General features: G+C 40.0%; 1 protein-coding gene across 1 annotated transcript; it reads right to left on the reverse strand.

The window, feature by feature from the left end:
- Positions 1–11,173: 11,173 nt before the first annotated feature.
- Positions 11,174–13,397, reverse strand: LOC4331099 (protein G1-like6). The gene is made up of 2 exons (NM_001417043.1): positions 12,833–13,397; positions 11,174–12,735 (listed from the first exon to the last, which is right to left on the reverse strand). Exon 2 carries the CDS (start codon positions 12,702–12,704, stop codon positions 11,958–11,960), a length of 747 nt encoding a protein of 248 aa, NP_001403972.1. The 5' UTR covers positions 12,705–12,735; positions 12,833–13,397; the 3' UTR covers positions 11,174–11,957.
- Positions 13,398–16,517: the final 3,120 nt, after the last annotated feature.

The raw sequence follows: 16,517 nt of genomic DNA on the forward strand, positions 1-16,517 counted from the left end.
CTTTTTCTAGTCCTTTGCTGTATCTTTCAGTCTGTATCAGTGTGGAAGCTTCAAACTTCACTAACTGATCCATACAAATTAACAGCTGCAGGTAGTTAATATTAGCTACCTGGTTTTAGTTAATTATATATCCTAGTACATAAGAGAGCTAGTTTTAGTTCATTGCTGTATCTGTGTGGAATTTTCAAACTTAACTAACTGATCCACACAAATTAACAGAGGAACTTAACCATCCTACATAAGAGAGCCAGCTAGTTTTATACACGTAATTGTAGAATCATCAACAATTTGCCCAACATACTGCTGTAAATATGCAGTGGCCATTAATATAGGATCTAACCCACAATTGACTGACAACCCCAGCAAGGTAATTAAACACTGTTAGGAAGGAGTTGAGAGGAGGGAAAAGTGGAAGATTGAGAAGATACACAAAATAAGATGAACCATATTAGCGTATAATTAATTAAATAGTTAATTATTTTAATTTTAAAAATGGATTAATATGATTTTTAAAGCAACATTTCTATTGAAAGTTTTTAAGAACAACACATCATTTATTAGTTCGGAAAAGAAAATGTATGAGGTAAATCTTCTCCTCTCAATATCATGTGAACAAACACAACCTATTCATTACTTCAACCGGCTTATATGCCAACACTCACCTCTACGCGAGGTTCCCTCAAACCTCGAGACGAGACTGAAATAGAAATGAGCTACAATTATTGATTTAATTGTGCATCTGACATGATTTGAACTTCAGATTTTCGGTCTCGCTAACATATTGAGTTACGTACACTAACTAATTCAACTTAAAAGCTTAAGCTGATAAAGAAAATAAACAACAATCATCGAAGGAGCAACAGTATGCAAGCTGCTAAGTCAGGAGAATCATATCAGTCTTGCTGCTGCATGCATGTGGGTGCAGGCTGCCTCTTGTATGTCACACAACAGTAGTACTGAACGAAGCACACACAACGACCCAAGCCGGCCATTGTCGTCTAGGTTCGTTTGTTCTCTTTCTCGTTAATTTCTGTGATATGATCTGATGTCTTGTCCTCCATCGGCGCCGGGGCCCCTATCTCGCAACGTCCATCCATCACCACGCTTTCTGAATGCTTGTTTTGGCAGTTAGCTAAGCTAAGGGCACAGGGATCTCATCATCCATCAGATGCTGCCTAATTGTGCATTGTGCACTGAAAATTAAGTACATGCAAATTGATTAATTGCATGTCAAACAGTGCTTCTGCTAGCTTAATTTCTATGGTCATAATAAATAGCATAGCATCTAGAGCAGGCAGGACCACTACTAACTTTTTTTTTCTGAACGATCATGCATGTGTGTTCCCCTACACATTGATCGTTTGCTGCTTAATTTCTTACATATATATCATGTATAGATTGGGTAGGACCACACACTATACTAATGCAAGCATACATGTATGCATCAGAAAAAAAACATTTGTTTTTCATCAAGGAATAATTAGACCACTGATCTTTATGGAATCTTCTTGAGGCATATATGCATCATGAAGAGTGTGCAGCTTTATGTTTATTCACAATCAGAAGTACTGGTCCTGATGTTGACTCTGTGCATGATTGTAAACTGATTGGTTTTGAGATATGGATATATCGGATGGATTGCAATATATATGTGTGTTTAATTAGCAAAACGGGTGGATTGCAATATCGATTTGTTCGGTTCAATTTAATTTGTCGTCTCTGCAGCAACCAATTTGCTGTGTGCATGTGACGAGTTCATGCATGCAGACCTGTACTGTTGATCGAAATCTGGTCGCATGCACTTAAGAAAGAACAAATTATCTATGGACATGACCACATATCATTTCTAAATGATATATTACACAAACAGTATACGCAAGACACGCAGAGCATAGCTAATCTAATACTAATTGCAGATTAGTTGCTGTCTTGCTGATCATTGGCTGTGTCGATTGGTTACGTCATCCGGTTACTAAATTAACAGCAGCAAAGTTTGGTCGGTTACGTGGCCTCTAACTGATAGATATATAACATGGGATCCCCTTGACCATTTTAAGATAAGGAAGATATAGTTATATCCTCTATCTTTGAATGTAGGATACACACAACCATAAAGCTAGTTTGAGTTAAAAAAAATAATCTCAGTAAGAAATAAAACCCGTCCCCGGCCATGAGATAAAAAAAATGTACAAAGTAGGAGCATATAAATTATGTATATATATAAATATTACGTTAAGTACAAAAGCATAAGTATGAACTGTATTAGAATCCTGTTATCCAAAGTGGATAAAAAGGTCCTTGACGATCAATTCCAAAAGTGTGGCAAATATGTTGACCTAAAGTAGAAGAGAAAATTAATCCACGAAGGAAACTAAAAGAGAATTTGCTATCTAGCTTGAAAATGCGTACACAGTGTTATTACGTACAATACGTACATGAGCTATATCGAGTACGTGATGCATACATGTATATATATTCAAATGGCATGTGCATATATTGTTAATATTTACCTAACTAATTCCATCAGAGACGATATTGTAAAGTAATTAAAACATGCAGCTAATGGACCGACTAATATACCGCGTTTACTTGATGATTAATTATTTATCCCCAACTTGCTTGCTTCTAGCTTAATTGACAATTGCAAGCTCTAATGATCGACCATGTATATATATGTGTGTATGCATGCATGACCTAGCTAGCTAGCTAATTAATTAGTTTATCAGCCTAGGTACATGCTGTTCCGAATGTATTAGCTATAGCGCAAGTGTCCTTTCAATATAACAATTAACCGAGATGTTTGATTAGAAGCAACTAATCTGAGCACACTGGATATATATAGTGTACTTATACTATATTGCAGTGATGAGTTAATTTGTAATTAAGTATTCAATCCCTTCCATAGTTCCATATAAATTATTAAATTAGCATAGTAATACAAAAATGCCGACAGAATGTCCAGCATGCAGTAGGTGCATGCATGCAGATCAGGCCATATGCATGTGTCATCCCCTGTTGCTTAATTATTTTGCCCATTGCTAAAGCTTCACTAGTTTGGGATAGCTTTCTTATATATGTTAATTACTATACTATTTACCGTTAAAATCAAGTTCTGGCCAGATTGAATTTGGCCGGTATGCATGCGTATGTATATGCATGCTGAGGATGAGGATGAATTCTAGCTAGCTAGCTAGCTGCTGGAAAACAAGTTGGTGTGTGGATAGCTGCTGTTTACACGTAACTACGTCATTCTGATCTGTGTCGACAGTTTTAATTTCTACTTGATCGATGCTACCTGGCTTAATTAGTTACCATCAATCCTTCATACCGTAGTTGTAGTTTACATATAAATTATGAAGCAATGTAGTTTAATATGATAAAGCTAGTTTAGTTTTATTATATGTTGAATCACCATAGGTGTGGTAGACTGATGAGCAGTGCCTTAATTGGATAGTAGTACCGAACTAGCACACTGACTACGTAACGTGATATGATCTATATAAAAGGTAGGTTTAACTAGGTAGTAATTAATTAATTAAGCTATTGCTCCTATACAGATGGCGGCCATACAAAAGCTATCTAACTTTTGCTGAGATCCTTTGGAGCATTTTAATTTATACTGATAGAAAATTTTGTACTGATAGAAAGATCGAGTTTGGACGTACTATCGGTTTTTAATGAATGACGCAATCAATTTTGATATACATTTGAGGATTCTTCTTTTTAATCTTTTTACTTGATTAATATTTATTTTTCTGTGAGTACTTGTTTAATTTATCACTAAAGGTTCTTAACTACGATTTATATTTTTACATATTTATACAAAACTTTTTAACGAGATGAATGGTCAAACGTTTTGCGTATTTGAATAATACCAATAATCAAACTTATTTAAAGTCAACGGTATCATCTATATTATCTAAAATCAGAGAGAATAATTAATACCAGCCCGGCGAAAAAATAATAATTAATAGCAAAATATATACAGTAATGCTAAGCCAGAACAAGAGGATTGGGACCTTGCAAAGCCCTGTTGTTAATTAGCATGTCACCCTAATATAAATGTAGTACTTTGCTCACTGTTCCTGTCGGGATCAAGATTTGTTTAACTAGAAGGTACTGTTCATGTGTACCTACAGTACTGAGTATAAAAGTGACACATGTCCCAATTTGTTGCGTCTCGCTGCACGTAATTTAATTAAGCAGCGTAGTCGTTGCTAGGCGTTTGGACAGAAGCAGAAAGAATAAATCTAAGCCAAAGATATGATTTTGGTTGCCAAACCAAGCAAAGGATCTGACGCTCGAATCTCGATCGATCGGCAACAAATCTAGTGTGTTATCATTTGGTGTTAATTATAGTTTGCTTCACTGCTCTTCGGCTTACCCATTTTCAGAGGAAAAACAAACAAAACGTTTAGTTCGCTTCTAAGCTTACACAGCCGCGATCAAACGTACGCTGCACTCGATCGTAGAGTTTTTTCCATACATGCATGGGGGGATGGCATGGCAAATATAGTGTTACATTTTTGCTTTCTTTTGTTTTTAACAACCCAGTATCTAAAGTGCACCAAAATATTGTTAAATATACCAGAGAAAAATAAGATAAACAAAGCTAAAGGATAAGTTTTGAGAGTAATTTTGCTTTTGCTAGGGCTCAGGTTTTAATTAGCATCCTCCTTAACTTTCGCTGCTAAAAATTCGTTGCAAGTTTTCTAACACTATATATGATTTCTTTTCTTCTAAATTTTTCATACCGTAAATAGGATAGAGATGAGAGAATGGACTCTTTTTTCTAATCTCTTGCTGGTGGCAAGCGTTGTCCAATTCATGGACTGTTGTAGTTATAGTACTTCGTATTACCGGTTTGATCAGCTCTAGGTTATATTATCGATGTTACGCTTGATAATACAGTGATATGGGGACATGGGGTGTATGATTTTAATCTTGAGGTTTCGTGTTTAATTCTTAACCCGTTCGTAATTTCTTCTTTGAAAATGTTCGGAGGGCCGGGCATCTCTCCTTCCAACCCTTTTTTTTTAGCCATCCATCGCGACAATGCGGCATATATCGGCGATCGATCTGCTGTGTGGTGCAGCATGCTTGAAGGGTTGAAGCTAGGCAGGCAGCAAGCAGCCTGGCATATGGATGGGTCCAAGTCAGTGTTAGCAAAAGCGGCCAGCTTTTGTTGGCTTGACCACCGCCCAACCTTGCATGCCCATGTACTCCATGCAATATGCATATGCTTTGCTTGCATGTCAGCCTACTTTTTACCTTTTTTGACCAGCTGGTAGGAATACTTTTCTTACTACAGTGGTTAATTACGTTTTTCCAGTAAGATCACCTAACCAGCTGGAGTGACTGATTGACCGTGGGCCTGCCTCTTAAGTTGGGCCAAAGGAAAAGCCGAAAAGTATGGCCCAGTATGGCAGGATCACAGGGAATCTCACTAATGGGCTTGGCTATTCATCTGACTGTGGGCCTGGGCTTAGCTCTAACTTCAATTTTGCTAGGCCCATGCAACAGATTATGGGCCGTCTGGATTCAACTCTTCGCTAAACGAACCAATCGAACGGCCGGCCTGCCTGACGGATTGATCCCGGCCCAAAATGGCATATGATTACTGTAGATGTAGGCCCCACGCAGGCAGATCTGTTCCCTGGCCTGAATCAGCAGCAGCACTGCTCACCAAGTCACCGGTGCAGCCCACTGGTCCAGCTTCTGCTGCTGCTGCTCCTCCTGACCAAATTGACTACTAGGGTTGCTTTGTACGGTTGTACCACGCAGATCTTTGGAAGAAACGAAAACGATTTGGTGAAACGCTATAAGGCCTAGTAGTTTAAAACGAATTATTAACCATGTTATTATTGCAGTGAATTATAGTTACACTTTTTTGACATAAATTAAATATTTTGAAATTAATAGTCCATAACAAGATATCTAGGTAATGCATTAGAATAAAGATTTTTCTCTAAAAAAATATATTATGGAAGGAACGGAGCAAATAATCCATGACAATAATCTGGTAGCTGGAAAAACAGGGCCACAATAATAATTCTTTTGTTGCTGTCACACGGGTCTTCTGTCTCATTCTGGTCTACCCTGTGTCTAGCTACTTGGCACTTGTCGTAGAAGGCAAGCTACAGCAACACAACCGAAAAGACCTTCTAAGGTCAACCATGAGCATTTTAACTAAGTCAGAAATGTTTTGCTCTATCCGATCCAAACTGTAAGCATTGTTGGAATAAAATCCAACAGGGATTGAGAGTCTACCAAGGAAACAACGCGATTTCTCTATCGTTGTCTCCATTGCCCTCTTTCGAGGAGCGAATTACAATTATATATCCCTAGAGATTATATGGGAAGTTACGAAGGGGCCCTTTGGCCTCCGCCCACTACGTGGAGGCTGGCTGGCAGGCTTGGCCTCGAGAGCAAGAAGGTAAAACTCTAGGCGACCAGAAAGGGGCTGCCTCCATTAAACCCCCCATCACGGGGTTCCGACGAATCTCGGGATAGACAGCTCGAGGCCGAGGCACGCTATCGAGGCGCCTCGGCATTCCTGCTTGCTCTCGCCGCGGATACGTCATTGATGGTTGGGTTCATTGAATGCACCCTAAATGGCCCGTCTTCTCGTCATAGATGCTTCGTGAAGTCGCATTTTGCCGGAGCCACCTCGAGGATGGTGCCATTCTAGACTAGGTCCTTCCTGGAGGCCTTACCAAGGCCTCAACCGGGCCTCCTTCAGAGTCCCCTCTGGTTGGTAGGCTAGGGCACCTACGCTGAGAAGGGTGAAGATACTCCCCCAAGAAGCATTTCTAGATTATTTAGTAGATATTAAGGTTAAGAAAAGAAAGGCTTCGATGTATCTCAATAAATTTGTAACGAATAGCGGTGGGAGGTTAGTTAGGGGGTAAGATGGAAAGAAATTTTAATGGTAAATGATTGATGGGAAAAGTAATACTGTGAATAGTGCTAAAAATCCTTGTATTATAGCATAAGATTTAAATCCTATTTTTTCTATATTTTGGAACGAGGACGTATGTACTATATAGTCTACCATGCATGTGTTAAACATAGTACATATCTTGACATTTTCTAAACCGAAACTCCTAGATACCAGAAGTACGTACCTGGTACGTACAAAGCAGTGATGACGAATGAAGAACAAAAATTAATTGTGATTGCCCTAAACTAAAGCACTGAACCAATATAGTAGTAAGATTGATGAAATACGTACGGTGCACTTTGGTACACTGCGTGTGGGTAAAATTAAGCCGTGTTCCCGTAGTGGAGTACACATACACGACTGCAGTATACTGTACGTTAGGATCGGAGTAAATGAAGGGAGAGCGGGGTAGGTACAGTACGGTGGAAATGAATTGAATGACATCGCCAACAGTGGCCCTTTGTCCTGGACACAAACGCCACAGATCTATCCCGCGGCTAAATTTTTCTGATCCATGGACGATTACTCTCATGGAGTTTTCTACGATCGATCGAGCAGCAGCTAGCTAGCAGTGTAGTAGTATTTTTTCTACACTCTCTTTCTTCTTCTTCTTCTTCCTCCTTCGCATTGCTGATCAGAGCGATTCAGAGCTAGGGTGTGTTTCGTTCACACGTCAAAATTAAAAGTTTTGTTGAAATTGGAACGATGTGACGGAAAAGTTGGAAATTTGTGTGTATAGACAAGTTTTGATGTGATGGAAAAGTTGAAAGTTTGAAGAAAAAATTTGAAACTAAACTCGTCCCTAGTTGATGCCTCTCACCTATCAGTCTCAGCTGCATGCATCAGAAGCTGCAAAGGAGCCTGCAAACTGAGTTGCTGCTGCTGCTGCTAGATATACATTTCTCCTCTCAGATTACGACACATCAGCGTACGTGCGAGTTTGTTCTTCTGTGCGATTGGGCCACCTTAATTTCAGTAGCCTCTTCGGCCCTGCACTAGCTAGACGTACTCTTCGTCAATCATGGGTACATGCAAAGTAGTATCAGTAGAGCAGGCAACATGAACCAATAGAACGCGAGCCAGGGATTTTTCATTTATTAGGGGGGAATTTGTTTCGCCAAATTTTGGCGCCCACCCGTTCCAGTTTCTATCTACTTCTTTCAATGAACAGATCCCCATGCTTAAATACTTCTACTCCCTGCCTCCCATTTTAAACGCAGCTGTGTGTATCTGTATCCAACGTTTGATTATTGTCCGTCTTATTTGAAGTAGAAGCCAAAGTAGTATAATGCATATATAGCTCTATCGCTATATGCAATGTAAGAATAAATCCCTGTTAATTGCTCCAAGGTGTGTGTTAATTTGGTCAGCATCGATCGTGTGTGTGTATATATATATATACCCCGCAAAATATAAGATATGAATAACTAGAATGACTAGTAGAGGTTTCAGGTACCTTCATTTTTCATGTACAATTCATGCACATGGATATATATGCTTGTATTAGATCTATTCTTATATTTCATTTTCTATAATAATGTGGACAAGAGATGTGCCATGGCCAATATTCACTTCAACAGAAGATATGGGAATTAAAGGCCAAAATTAAGCATACATGCATCCAAGGGAGGACTAAAGATCGCTTTAAACCCTATACTAGTTACAACAAGGTATACCGAGATGATTAATTGATCAAGAAGTTCATGGAGGCATAGTAAGGAATTTAATTGAGGGACAACAAAACACTTGTCGTTGATCAGGTTCCCATGCATTAATCCAAGGAGTTTCAGCAACAACAATCTAAACTACAATTAAGAAAATGTTCCATCGCCATGATCTGCTAAATTTATTTGTGGATGCTAATCTATGCATGGATAACATGTCTTTTATGTCATATATATAGTTCTTTTGTGATAATTAATCCTGGTGTGTACGTCATGATTAACGCTAGCTATGATAAACATCTATCTCTCAATACCTCCCAAAATGACGGTAAAAAAACATCCATACGTGTTGTGAGTGTGATGCGTGTCGAAAGTGTGAAATTAAACTAGCCTTTACATTTAAATACCACCTTTATCTATCAAGTGTTGTATTAAATTAGTTGATTACTTGACTTGTAGCAAAAAAAATGAACGAAATAATTTTCTAATTTATAATAAATGTATTAGATGTCTTGTTGATTGACATTTTTTAAGACACTATGTTGGGAGGAAGTGTCCATGCTTATGTTTAGTTAAGAAATTTGACATAATTCTATGGGTTGTTAGCTGCTGAAAATTAAGAAAACCATGGATAGATAAAAGCATGAGTGCCCCCTTTTATTTTCAGGAAACCTACATGAATGGTTTTTGTGATGTATAATGCAGTTTTGGGATAAAATTAAAGGTGCATGTAATCAACATATTTTTTTAACATTTATTGTTGCTATAGTTAAATGGGTTATGATTGTTTGAGCTATATGGCTGATAAATCACGAAAAAAAATAAATGAAGTAAGAAAAAAAATTCATGGACAAGTTTTCATATCTATGAGCGGTTTAAGGGCAAATGCTGGAAAATAGAATATAATGAAAAAACATAAAATTAAGCTTAAGAAAATAAACAATGATGAAAAACACACACCTAATATGGTGTTTTATGGTGAGTAACTGTTTACCATTGATATTGATATTATTTTTTTCAATAGACATTATGTGGATAACTATATTTGCATTTAGACAACACAATGTTTAGTATTTGTTATTACCTATATATTTGGAATCAAAGAAACAAAAAACAATCATATTGCATTAAAAGAGCATAAATTTTATCACACACATATATAAGCTAAAACATATTTTTATACACCTTTGCAGAAACCAAATGTATAAAATTAGAGCCAATATTGTGGCTTGTTTTCATGAATATAAGCACTCATAAAAATGTATTGATCAAACTAAGTGGAGCGCACATATATATAGGCAATGCAACGAAGGAAATTTAGTAATTGTCGTATTCCAAAGGAGGCCTAGGGGTCAAATAAAACACTGACGATACTGTGATACCTAATCAATATACAGTATATATACTAGCTCAATTAGGTAGAAAAACTCATCACGCATGCATGCAAGGTATGCAACCACAATCAAGCAAGCTGTGGCTACAGAGAGTCAGTCAGTACATATATATCAATCAGACATATCACTCACATAAAGATTGAAGCCGGCCATGTGCTAAAAATTCTTTTGAATCCCCCAAAAAAGAGAAGCAGATTGAGTTGCACGCAAAGTTGTCGAATAAATTAAATAGAAGCAATACATAGAACAGTCGACTTTAATTTGTCTGTTCCATATATATATGAAAGAAAAAGTTTTCTCAACTACACATATATATGCATTGAAAGGACAAGCAAAATCTAAGATAGTGATAGATGCATCAACTGTGTGAAAACAGGAACTTGAATGCCCTCCTGCTAAGCTGGTAGCAATGCCATATCATATAGTATACATATATATACATGGGGACAGCAGAGATGAAGTGAAAGAACATGTGTGTGGCACTGTTGCATTGATAGGGACACAAAAGACTTTAGAAGTGAATAGTTTTCATGCAAAAAGAATGATCTGATCAGGTTCTAACAAAGGTGGTAAACTAACTTTAACCACAAAGAGAATTGTAGTTTTACTGCTGTCTGCTAGCTACCTGAACATGCATTCTCCCTTCTTTCTCTTTTTTTGAAAAAACCTCTGATCATTGATCATTTGAGTTGTTACAGAAACATATATATATGTGCAGGTCAGTTCTACTATATATACTCATCATCAGGAATAATAAACAAGTGAAGACAAATTAAATCAAGTCAAATCCAGCAATTCAAACTTGAACAAGGAAAGGAATCAGAAGCATCAAAGCATGGGCAAAAATAGGGATCACCCAATCGTACTAGTGCACACCCAATTGAACCCTTTATATATTTTTGGTGCCTGGCTGCCTTCTTTTCTCTCCTTTTTTGAAAAGACTCCTATCTTTCTTTCTTCTTTTGTTTGGTTTGTTTGTTTCTTCATCTGTTACCACTTTGCACATATTGTAAAAGTGAAAGAAGGTAGTATCCAGTACTGTAAACCATTCAAAAACTGGCACTACACAACAAAACATTGTTCAAAGCAAAGAACAAAAGCAACATATTTTTGTATAAAGTCTAGCTACCAGCACACACATGATGACCAAAGGGAGCACTTGATCATGAATATATCAAGAACATTGCATTGCACACAGATCATAGCCCAAATTAAAGCATTTGGCATATATATGGAATCTGTTCCCAGGACAAGTACACATAACACATGTTGTTTCTGTCTTAATTAAGCTACCAATTGAAATCACTCATCATCTCATCAGCTAGTCGATCTCTCCCTTTTTGCCCTTTTGCTCAACCAAGAAAGGAAGACCAAGACATCATCACTAGTACATGATAGATAGAAGGAAGCATTGCTGACGCCACTGCACTTGGCTAGCTTGGCGACAAGCTATTACAAGAACAAATTCTACAGATACTAACACTAGCTAGCTTGCTATGCCTACAGCTTCTGCTACTTTTGTTCTTGCAAATCCCCCAGACTAAAACAAATATTACAACTCCTAATTAGGCTAGCTAGCTTGAGATTCTCATCAAATTTACTCCAGTTCTTGCATCAAAATAATTAAACCAAACGGGACGAGATCGATCGAAGACAGCAGCTACCAATTAATTGACGTCCCAAAGCTAAGGAAAAAAACAAGAATTAAACTAAGTACTCACTCATGCATGACCTTCGTCCTAGCTTAGAAAGCGAGACAGAGATGAAATTAAAAAGAGGAGAAATCTTTTTTTGCAAAATGGGAGAGATCGAAACCAATTCAGGAGGAAAGAAGAGATATGATGCCTTGTACTGGCAAAGCAAGATGGCATTTCTGCCAAGGAGATTGGAATTTCTTGCTGCGAGGCTCGATCGATCAATGGAGATGCGGAGATGGCGATGGGGATCGAGAAGAACTCACGGGATGATGAACTGCGGCGACGCCGACGTGTCGCCGCCGCCGCTGGCCGAGCCGCCGGGTGGCGGCGGGCTCCCCTCGGACGAGGGCCCGGCTCCGGCGCCGGCGGACGAGGGCTTCTTGCGCTTCTTCTTCTCGTAGCTGATCCCCCTCGCCCTGGCCTGCGTCTCGCGCACCTCGCGCAGGTAGAGGCGGACGGCGCGGGCGCCGAAGGGGTTCATCTCCGGCGTGCCGCCGTTCTCCTCGTAGGCGGCGCGGAGGCGGCCGATGAGCGCGTCGAGGGAGCCCCAGGCTTGGCGGAGCGGGCACGGGCATGGCGCCGGCGGGTTGGGGTGGCCGTAGAAGGGGCACACCGGCGTGTGCACCTTCGTCTTCCCGAACTGGTCCATGTACTTGAGGAACTCCAGCACGTGCGCGCCGCTGCACCGCGACAGGGACAGCGGCGGCCGGTGGTTCCGCAGGTACTGCCCGAACGTGTTCCAGTCCCGCCGCTTCTGCGACTCGTACCGGCTCAGCGACGGCGACGAGCTGGACGGCGATGGCCCGCCGCCGCCGCCTCCCGCCGACGTCCCCGCGCCCGACGACGACGACCCGGCGCCGGAGAACATGGCGGCCGCGGCCGGGCCGAGGAAGAAGCTGTCCTGCGTGGCGCCGCCGGCGCCGCCGTCCCCCGCCGCCGGGTCTTGCCCGCCGCCCGACATCATGTGATGGTGGTGGTGGTGGTGGTGGTGATGGTGACGATCCATCCTCGCCCTCGCCTCGCCGCCGTAATGCAACCTGAATCACAAGAAGCAAGCATCATTTCTTGCTCCGACGAAATCAAACAAGAAGAGAAGAACCTAAGCAACGATCTATATCTATATATAACATGTACCGGATGAATCTGCTTCCCGATCTAGGTCAGGTAGCAGCCGATCTCCTCCTCCACTGCTCCACTCGCAGCAGCAGCTGGGATCGATCGATCTTGGCATGCACGAGCACGAGACGAGGAGAGGTGTCCGTGGATCCGGGCGACCTAGCTAGCGATCCTCCAATCATCCATGAGGAATTGAACAGCAGCTAGCCAAGTACTACGCTATGCTCTCCTCGCTCTCAGGTGGTCAAGCCATGCTTGACAGCAAGCAAGGCAGCAGCAGCAGCAGCAAGAACCTGCAGGGATCGATGGAGAGAGAGAGAGAGAGAGAGAGAGAGAGAGATGGAGTGGATGAACAGTGGATGATGGCGATGCTGGAGGAGTGGGGGGAAGAGATGGATAGGTCTAGCCTTTTAGGCAGGCAGCCTGGGAGGAGTAGTGTGGGTGTGGAGTGAGAGAGCCTACTTGCTAGCTAGGTGTGTGAGGTAGAAATGGGTGTAGTAGAGCCTAGTAGGGTATAGGAAGGCTAGACAGCTTGGTGCTAGCTACTCAGGGGGTGAGAAAATGACAGGAAAGTTAATTAAAGAGAAATTAATATTCGAAATACAATACAGATGCACACGTCGTCGTCTGTACATACTCTGTGACTTCGGCAATTTCAGACATGTTAGCCATAATTTCTGTAAAGTGTGTATGGTGGGTGTGTGCATATTTATAGCTAGCTTTCTGGGAGGTGTAATATACAAACTCACCATACACACTTACCAGAAATTACAGCTAATATGTCTTGAGATTGCTGAAGTCACAAAGTGTCTCACTATTGGTGATGTCACCTACCAGTTAAAGATGTTTCTTTTTTGTTTTATCCCATTTACCTTTCACTCTCTTAATTCCAAAGTTTGAACAATATAAAGTTAGGATGTTTGTATAAATATATTTCATTTTCAAGTATATATTCCATCCATGTACTAGCAATAATATTATCTTTGCAATTCCTTCCATGCCTTGAGGCCTGCAGGGAGGGGAGAAGCATGACATGACTGCAGGATAATCTGGAGGGGATGGCCTCTTGTTTCTCTCCTGCTGCTGCTTTTCTTGTCGATTTTTGACCGACCCTAACTTGTTTTTTGTGTTTTTAAATTCTATCATTTTGCAGATTTGCAGTGTGGCCGCCGGATAGGATCATATGATGGGATGGATGGGTGCATCGGTGTTGCACGGGCACACAACTGATAGAAAAATATGCACACTATGTAGCTAGAGTGAACAGGCCACTTATGTTACTACTGTAGACGACATGAAATATGGTATGTGGTGCACAAATATATTGTTGGATGCTTATTATATATGTGCATCCCTTATATGTACACGTATTGTAGGTGTAGTGTTTTGCTGTAGACCATTGACTGGTGTGGTCAGGGCTGCATGTTCCCATCCACCTGAATGCTGAATCATCCTCTCTCTCTCTCTCTCTCTCTCTCTCTCTCTCTCTCTCATGCATGATATGCCCCTGCCCTTAATTATTTTTCATATATACCGTATAAATTGTTTCCTAGATTATCTATATCTGCTTAATTCGGGAAACTATGTCGTATCTGAATTTTATTTTTTCCCGCAAATACTAGCGTTTAATAAGTATTAAAAAATGAGAAACATATCAAGGGAAAATTTATTATTTGAGAAACTATATCGTATCTGACTTTTTTTTGCAAATATATCGTGTTTAGGTATTGAAATAAAAATGAGATACATGCAGGGGAAATTTATTATATATTGCCTGCAATATGTGTGCAGTCAAAATGTGCTCTAACCAAAACTTGCCTAGAAAGTATGTTTGGCTATATGAAAATGATAGGAGTAAACTCTTCATAAAATGCTTTAATTAATCTCTCAATATTATAATTTGATAGCTAGTATACTGATACATAATATTAAAAATATAGTGATCAAATTAAGTTATGGATGCATGTTAACCATAAAAGATCAATTTTTTTTTCAAAATTTATGACTAGCTAGTTTAGCCAATATCAAAAATTACGTTTTCTCCTATATTTTGTCTGGATATGACCAATAAACATATATATAAGTTAGATCTGCTTATTGTTATTCTAAAAAAGATTTATAAGAGATATATAGCCGAACATATCTTGTGGCAGAATCGAGTCCATTTGTGTGCATCGATCTGGCCAAAAAAATGGGGGATCGAATAGTAAATTAGCTTTGAGCACATACATGCAGGAGACAAGCGCATATGAATGCTCAGTACTGATTGAGCATGTACAGTACAGACATGCATGCCCAATAATACTAAGCTAGAATGTACACAACTAGAAAATAGCTAGCCAATTAATCTTCGACAACTAATCTCTAACGATTCTCACAGAAACCGTTTGAAATCAAGTGATATATAACGATTCCATAAGATATATGCAACCGTTACTGGGTTTGTACTTCATGCTAATCCCTAATGGGGTGATCCAGAACTATTAGAGGACATATACGACATGAAACTAGTTATCATAAAATGTGTGGACCCCCGATATGGTAGCTGGTCTTGTACAAAGCTCCTGAGGGCTCCTTTAAAACGTAGGAATTGAGAAACATAGGAATAATAACAATATAGGAATTGGAGTGGCATGCCAATGTGATCCCAAGGAATTGCTCAATTGTATTGTTTGGATACTTCATATAAAAACAATATATGAATTTAGAGAGAGGATGGCATAAAGTTAATTTTCCAAGAGCTTAATTAGAGCTCATGTTAGATTTCCTCCAAAATCCTTATGAACTTGGCCATATTCCAGGAATTTGAAAGGGTCCATTCCATTTATCCAAAGGAGCATATATATAGGAAAATATTCCAAAGGATTCATATCTACAAAATTCCTTTAATAAAACCTTTGTTTCAAAGGATCCCACAGAGATTACAAGTCATCATGCCACGTGAGCCGCTGCCATCCCGTGGGCCGAATTTGGCCACTCCTAGCTCGGGGTCACTGGATCTAGACCCCACCTCGCCAGCTGTCTCCTATCCTCCTCACTTACCACACCAGCTGCCTACGACATGGGAGAGGGAGGGAAGATAGACCTCAACCTGGACTTGGGAGAGAGAAAGGGAGAGAAGGGGGAGGGGGAGAGGGCTCGATATAGGGAAGGGAGAGGTACACAGGGAGGAAGAGAGCTAGCGTGGTGCGGTTGGCACCATGGTCAGATTAGGAGGGAAGGAAGAAGAGGGAAACTATGAGAGAAGAAGAGGGGATTTTGTTGACGTGGGGTGGGGTGGGGTGGGTGGCGACTGATAGGCTACCAACAACTTATGTTTTCAGCCGTGGAGCCTTAGGAAATTTTTAACCTCTCCTAGCTCTGGTCAAATGTTGGTCAACCAGTTTTCTCTATCGGTTCATGGCATAAGCTGGCAATGATACAAACACTATCAGTTTGTGATAAAAGCCGACAATAATACTCAGTATAACTGCTGGATTATGTGATCAGTTTGGACCATAAATCACGGTGGATCGACAATGATACGCTATCGCTGTCGGTTCACACTGAACCGACAATGATGAGGCGACATGGATGATCATTTATGTGGCAATGTTAAGTGGATAATACTGAGAGGTATCACACTCTTTGAAATCTAAATTTTGATAGATAGCTCTCAAGTATCTCAGATACTATAAGATACCAATTATTTTTATCTCTTATA

The sequence above is a fragment of the Oryza sativa genome, chromosome 2 (assembly GCF_034140825.1).
Source record: "Oryza sativa Japonica Group chromosome 2, ASM3414082v1".
NCBI lineage: Eukaryota > Viridiplantae > Streptophyta > Magnoliopsida > Poales > Poaceae > Oryza > Oryza sativa.